A 7,166-nucleotide genomic window follows, 5' to 3' on the forward strand; every position below is an offset into this window, starting at 1 on the left:
AATTACACTTATCAATGTGCTAGAAAGTAAAGTTTGAACTGTATTATGTTGTATAATAATAATAATAATAAAATTTATTTATACTGGATAGTTCTTTAAGTATATAAACACTTGTCTCCCTGGGCCGTCCCTCATGGGTTCAGTGTTAATGCAGGAGGAAACCAAAGTACCCGAGGAAAACTTGTGTTGTTCGATAGAGTCAAACTGAACGACACTCTTCTTACTTACAGTGTGGTAAATTTAATTGAACCCTGAATGGGGTTCAAACCCTGACTGGCCGCAGTGGTAAGAGGCAAGTGGTTTAATAACTCGGCCACTGACAACCCTGAATGGGGTTCGAACCCCGACCGCAGTGGTAAGAGGCAAGTGGTCTAACCACTCGGCCACCGATAATCCAACGGTATTGTATCGTAATATATTGTACTGTATTGTATAGTATTGCAGTATTGTATTGGTCTGGCGCCTAGGTTTTGATCACAGCAGGATAAAAAACAGAAGTCTTTGAGCTACACAATGTCTTACCTTTGTGAAGTTTCAATGGTTTGTTCCCAATCCTGCAGTGCTAGTTGTAATCTCATTTTCTCGATGAGTGCTGGCATAAATCCAGGGTATGCTACCACAGCTTGGTTGATTAATTCTAGAGATCCACTATAGTTGTGTCTGAACTCAAAAAACTTAGCCTTGCCAAATAACGCTTCTACTTCTTTTCCTGACAGGCTGGTAACAAAATCATATCAAACATATGTTATACCATGCACAAGCCAGGTACGTTCAAACAAAAAGTATGGAATATATACTCTGGTCGTTCTACGTCACGACAGCACGTGTCTATGTCCCAACAACGCATGTCTATGTCAGTGAGTTCTGCTGTTAACAAAATGATATAAAACATGTTATACCATGCACAAGCCAAGTACGTTCAAACAAAAAGTATGGAATATATACTCTGGTCGTTCTACGTCACGACAACGCGCGTCTATGTCCCAACAACACATGTCTATGTCAGTGAGTTCTGCTGTTAACAAAATCATATCTAACATTGTGATGATTTTTGGAACTACTTTATTGTTAGCCTAATGATATGTATACCAGTACTGAGTTATTTGTAGTCTTATCACTGGCGTATTGATATATTAGAAGTTACATGTGCTTGTTCCAAACTATGGTGGACTGTAATAAAGTTGTAGTGTTTAGTTCTAAGACGAAACCTCTCTGTGTTTTGTGTAAACTGTAGACTCTGGTGAGAAAGTATCACAAACATATTATACCATGTTCAAGCCAAGTTCAACAAAAGAGGATGGAATATATACTCTGGTCGTTCTACATCACGACAACGTGTGTCTATGTCCGACAACGCATATTTACGTCAATGAGTTCTGCTGTGTTCAAAATATGAGCCAAAACGTTCAAAATTGCTTTTACTTTCCCCATTTTTTATTTATATCACTGACAATGGTATAATTACATTATTTATCAATATTTTTCATCATTCTGCTGGAAAATAGTCATGACCTAAGGGTTGTTACTCCTCGTCAAGTGACTTGAAGTACTGCACAGTCAATAAGTTCTGGCTGAGAGAGAGCGAGAGTCGGCAAGCCCACACTTTTTTAGCAGCAATAACATATATTTTCCCTTGTTGGTTTGATTGACGACAGCGAGCAGACGGGAATAACAAAATGTTATAATAAGTTACGAGAGTAACAGTTTTTAATACCACCTTCGTAACAACACACTTATTAATATTATTCAGCAAAATATAAAAAAGAATGAAGTTTTTAATACATTGTACTTACTTGAGGGCATCTTCAAAATATCTGAGTGACTTTTTCACAAAATTATCTCTACCACTGGTCAGATCAATCCAACCTCTCAATATCATACCCTGCAATGCAAGAGTGTAAAATACTGATTTCTGGATCTTTCTTCTTGTGGAGAAAGAACAAATTATGGATATGCAAGGGTGCCCTCTCTGGCTGCTGTAAGACTTTCTTTTGCTACATTATACTAACAAGTTAGTTGGTGGCTATAATGATTAATCCGGTTTCTCCCCAGGGAGTATTTATTTCCACAACTAAGTACAAGTTGGTTCTCTTTCTCCCTAGGGGGTATTTGTAGGTACACAACTAAGTACAAGTTGGTTCTCTTTCTCCCTAGGGGGTATTTGTTTGTACACAACCAAGTACAAGTTGGTCCTCTTTCTCCCTAGGGGGTATTTGTTTGTACACAACTAAGTACAAGTTGGTCCTTTTTCTCCCTAGGGGGTATTTGTAGGTACACAACTAAGTACAAGTTGGTTCTCTTTCACCCTAGGGAGTATTAGTTTGTACACAACTAAGTATAAGTTGGTCCTCGTTCTCCCTAGGGGGTATTTGTTTGTACACAACTAAGTACAAGTTGGTCATTTTTCTCCCTAGGGGGTATTTGTAGGTACACAACTAAGTACAAGTTGGTTCTCTTTCTCCCTAGGGAGTATTAGTTTGTACACAACTAAGTACAAGTTGGTCCTCTTTCTCCCTAGGGGGTATTTGTAGGTACACAACAAAGTACAAGTTGGTCCTCTTTCTCCTTAGGGTGTATTTGTTTGTACATAACTAAGTACAAGTTGGTCCTCTTTCTCCCTAGGGCGTATTTGTTTGTACACAACTAAGTACAAGTTGGTCCTTGTTCTCCCTAGGGGGTATTTGTTTGTACACAAATGAGTACAAGTTAGTCCTCGTTCTCCCTAGGGGGTATTTGTTTGTACACAACTAAGTACAAGTTGGTCCTCTTTCTCCCTAGGGGGTATTTGTTTGTACACAACTAAGTACAAGTTGGTCCTCTTTCTCCCTAGGGGATATCTGTTTGTACACAACTAAGTAGAAATTGGGAGAAAGAAGATTAAGATATAGTTGCCATATATTATGGTGTGTACTTACATCTACAGCCTGTGGTGACATCTTCAACATTCTGTCCACATATTCTCTAGCTTTATCATGGCGTCCAGTATGCCACAGAAATAGAGCAGCAAAGTACAAAGCCTAAAACACAAATAACATTTTAATATTATTTAAATGGCAATTATTTATTCTGGGGTGATAATTCTATTTGCAAATTTGCAATTTTATATACAGGTGGTTTTCTGGTCCTGGGGCATTTTACCTGGTGTCATTACATGTGATGTGCCCATTGTAATAACCCCCTACTTTGGGGCTAAGAATATAAAATAAAATTATTTAATTTATCAATTCTTGGTACCTGAAATAGAATATTACTGCCTATGCATACTTAAATAATGAATATTTGATTTCTTGGTAGACACTACAGCCTGCTTCACATACATTACTATACACATGATGTGGGAATAAGTCAACCTTCTTGTTCTATTTTGACCCCTAGCATGAGATAAAATGATATTACAGGTACTGAGAATAAGTCAACCTTCTTGTTCTATTTTGACCCTCTAGCACAAGATAAAATGCTATTACAGGTACTGAGAATAAGTCAACCTTCTTGTTCTATTTTGACCCTCTAGCATGAGATAAAATGCTATTACAGGTACTGAGAATAAGTCAACCTTCTTATTCTATTTTGACCCTCTAGCATGAGATAAAATGCCATTGCAGGTACCGAGAATTAATAATCTCCAAAGAATTAAGATAGTTTTACATAATGTACCTTTTCCCTGGCATGTTTTCTTTCTTCTTTTAACTTGGCATCAAGTTCCTGTATTGCTTCTTTATCTGTGAAATGATCAAAATTGACAAATAAAACCAGAGCCAAACATGAACAAGCAAATGACATCTGCCCCACATACACACTTGGCTCTAGTCTAAAGTACTAAATAAAAAGAACAGTAACTGCCATAAATAGTAGATTGAGTGACAGGTTTGTTGAAAATAAAATAAAACAAAAAAAAACGTGTTGTCGTACTCAAGGCTATATACCTTTAGACAAAATGTGCTGACCAGAAACAATTCTGATTTGTTGTTGTTGTTGTTGTTGTTTTTTTTTTTGTTTTTTTTTTTTGGGGGGGGGGTTAACTGTAGTCAGATTCTTTATTTACAAAACTTGAACTGAACTACAATGTACTTACCAACAGTTTTACATCGTTTATGTGCATACATTAACGCCATGGTTGTACACAACATGACTTCAGGTTTATCCTTCAGAGCTTCTAGTTCTCTCATACCTTCAGGAATCCGATCTACACAAAAATGACAACAAGTAGAGTACAATTACAATAATGCACTAGTAAAGTTGAACAAAAAATATGGAATTTATAACCTGGTTGTTTTACGTCATGACAGCTCAAATCTACGTGATTGAATTTGTGGAGCTCAAAATATGAGTTAAACATTCAAAGTTGTCATTATTTTACCAAACTATCACTGACGAGGTATTATCATATAATACAATGTACCATGCATGCGGCAAGTTGAATAAAAAATATGGAATTAACATATATAGACTCTGGTCGTTCTATGTCACAACAACACACGTCTATGTCACAACAGTGCGTGTCTGTCACTGGTTCTGCTGTGTTCGAAATATGAATCAAAAACGGCAAAATTACCATTACTTTCCCTAATTTTTCTTTGATATTACTGGTGCTGGTATAATTATGTTATTCTCCAATATTTTTCTTCATTCAGCTGGAAAATACTCCTGACCTAAGGATTCTCACTACTTGTCTTGCGACTCGTACTTACAAAGACCCCTTAGGTCACTCGTATTTTCCTTGGTTGAATGAAGAAAAATATTGGGTAATAACAGCTAATTATTCCTAAATATATTTCTGCACTTGACCAGAAAATATTAGTGACTAAGATTTTCTTTTTCCTCTATCCAGGTTAGGACAATATGAGTTCCGTATACTAGAGTCTTTACAAATTACATTATGGGTGAAAAGATGTACATGAATGTAGCAATGCTTTTGTTCATAACACAAACTTGAAAAAACTGTCACCTAAAATTTGAACAGCAAATTTTAATCTGTGTCAACAGACTCACCCACTATGCTGAGCATGTGACCTTACAGATATGCAAGCCTATTATTATGCAGTCTCTGTGTAATGCCCCGATGCAAACAGCTTCTTTCATTCCCTGTTCACAGTTCCTGATTTCCGTAGTAATAATGATACAGGTAACAATTTTCAAGTTTGTTTTGGGAACAAAAGATTAACTTGATACAATGATTTACCAACACAGATGAATTTCCATTTGAACAGTGACAAACCTATTATGCTAAAAATATAATGTTCTGATTGTGTGAAAAACTGCCACTCACCTTCCAAGACAAGACTGTATGTGTGAAAAACTGCCACTCACCTTCCAAGACAAGACTGTATGTGTGAAAAACTGTCACTCACCTTCTAAGACAAGACTGTATGTGTGAAAAACTGCCACTCATCTTCCAATACAAGACTGTATGTGTGAAAAAGTGTCACTCACCTTCCAAGACAAGACTGTATGTGTGAAAAACTGTCATTCACCTTCCAAGACAAGACTGTATATGTGAAAAACTGTCACTCACCTTCCAAGACAAGACTGTATGTGAAAAACTGTCACTCACCTTCTAAAACAAGACTGTATCACAGTGTATGTGTGTAAAACTGTCACTTACCTTCCAAGACAAGACTGTATGTGTAAAAAACTGTCACTCACCTTCCAAGACAAGACTGTATGCTTTAAAGAATAGAAGAACAGGATCACTGCCATATTTCTTCAGACTTTCTAATGCAGCATTCTGCATATGTCGATAGTACTTCTCACGACAGTAATAATTTAAACGTGCCTGTGAAAATACAAAAATAATAGTAAACAATATGACATGAGAGAGAGAGAGAGAGAGAGAGAGAGAGAGAGAGAGAGAGAGAGAGAGAGAGAGAGAGAGAGAGAGAGAGAGAGAGAGAGAGAGAGAGAGAGAGAGAGAGAGAGAGAGAGAGAGAGAGAGAGAGAGAGAGAGAGAGGGGGGGGAGGGAGGGAGGGAGGGAGAGAGAGAATTTCCCATTTATGTATACACCTTTCTTATCAATATCATTTGCCAGATTACCAAAATAAATATCATTCTCACATTTATGACAAACCTCACAATTTTTATTTTCTTTATGAAAATGCAATATGTTACAAAGGTCGATCATGGGATCATCGTATGAAAGCCTGTCGAAAAAAGAGCTTCCATTAACCATGAATGTATTAACCATGGGTATATCGCCTCATCCATGAACTAACCGTTAGATTATCTTTTAGTTTAGGCCTAAAAAAATATTTGTTTGCTTCCAGTTATCCGACCCCACCTAGCTTTTCATTGCCAACCCTAATTTTTTTTATGTATTCGAGAAAAAAATAATACAATTGTGAAGTCTCACGAGAAATAGTGGATGTTGAAACTGACATCAACTTAAGATGACAAAATAAAACTATTCCTCCAATCTATAATTGCTGTACATCTGATGGGAAGAAATAATCAACACTTTGGAAAACAATGGAAAACCTGAACTAGACACTCACACAGAACAAAATATATAATAAAATAAAATATAAAATCTACCTACATCACCTATTCTAAAATTGAGAGTAATCGGAACCACACATTTTTTAATAGGCCGTATAATAGCACTCTGAATCACAGAATACAAGATGTACTACCACTTGTTGATGTTATTTATTTACAAACGACAACATAACTATCGAGGACGATATTTGATTTATAGAATTACTTACAAGCGATAACGAGTCAGCATCAGCCATTGTTACTGAATTATGTTGTTGACAATATTCCCGTGTGTATTTTTGTATTTTATCAAGTTATCACCTCTCCAAACCAAGGTTTGCAGTGAAGTTGAAGAGGGACGTCGTTACCAAGTCGTTCACCAGTCGCCGGTATCAATATCAGGAGCCACTTGAATCAGAACTGAATTCCAATAGGTCAAACAGCGTTTCTGTGTTTGAAATTCCAATTTGTATTTTCTGTCTGAACAGAAATCTCGAAAAATCGTCGTAAGTTATAAATATTGGCCAAAACACATCATTTGGCAGACGACCACCTAAACTATTTTGAACGTCCTGGAAATATCTGTGTAGAGCGCATGCGTTGGATGAGGAACTGTCCATTTCAAAATAAGGGGTATGTGAAAATAATGTTTTCATATTTTGTGTTGCAACATTATGCTATGAAACAAAATTAA

At 36.5% G+C, this 7,166-nt stretch overlaps 1 protein-coding gene across 1 annotated transcript in view; it reads right to left on the reverse strand.

Moving 5' to 3' along the window:
- Positions 1-7,029, reverse strand: part of LOC144449931 (tetratricopeptide repeat protein 21B-like) — a 44,775-nt gene extending 37,746 nt beyond the window's left edge. Inside the window, exons 1-7 of the mRNA XM_078140482.1 lie at positions 6,703-7,029; positions 5,644-5,773; positions 4,073-4,183; positions 3,655-3,719; positions 2,916-3,017; positions 1,794-1,882; positions 523-717 (exon numbers count right to left, since the gene is read on the reverse strand). Of these exons, the coding sequence (XP_077996608.1) occupies positions 523-717; positions 1,794-1,882; positions 2,916-3,017; positions 3,655-3,719; positions 4,073-4,183; positions 5,644-5,773; positions 6,703-6,729 (719 nt within the window). The 5' untranslated portion in view covers positions 6,730-7,029. The remainder of the gene's footprint in view (positions 1-522; positions 718-1,793; positions 1,883-2,915; positions 3,018-3,654; positions 3,720-4,072; positions 4,184-5,643; positions 5,774-6,702) is intronic.
- Positions 7,030-7,166: the final 137 nt, after the last annotated feature.

The sequence above is a fragment of the Glandiceps talaboti genome, chromosome 19, assembly GCF_964340395.1.
Source record: "Glandiceps talaboti chromosome 19, keGlaTala1.1, whole genome shotgun sequence".
Classification (NCBI taxonomy): Eukaryota; Metazoa; Hemichordata; class Enteropneusta; family Spengelidae; genus Glandiceps; species Glandiceps talaboti.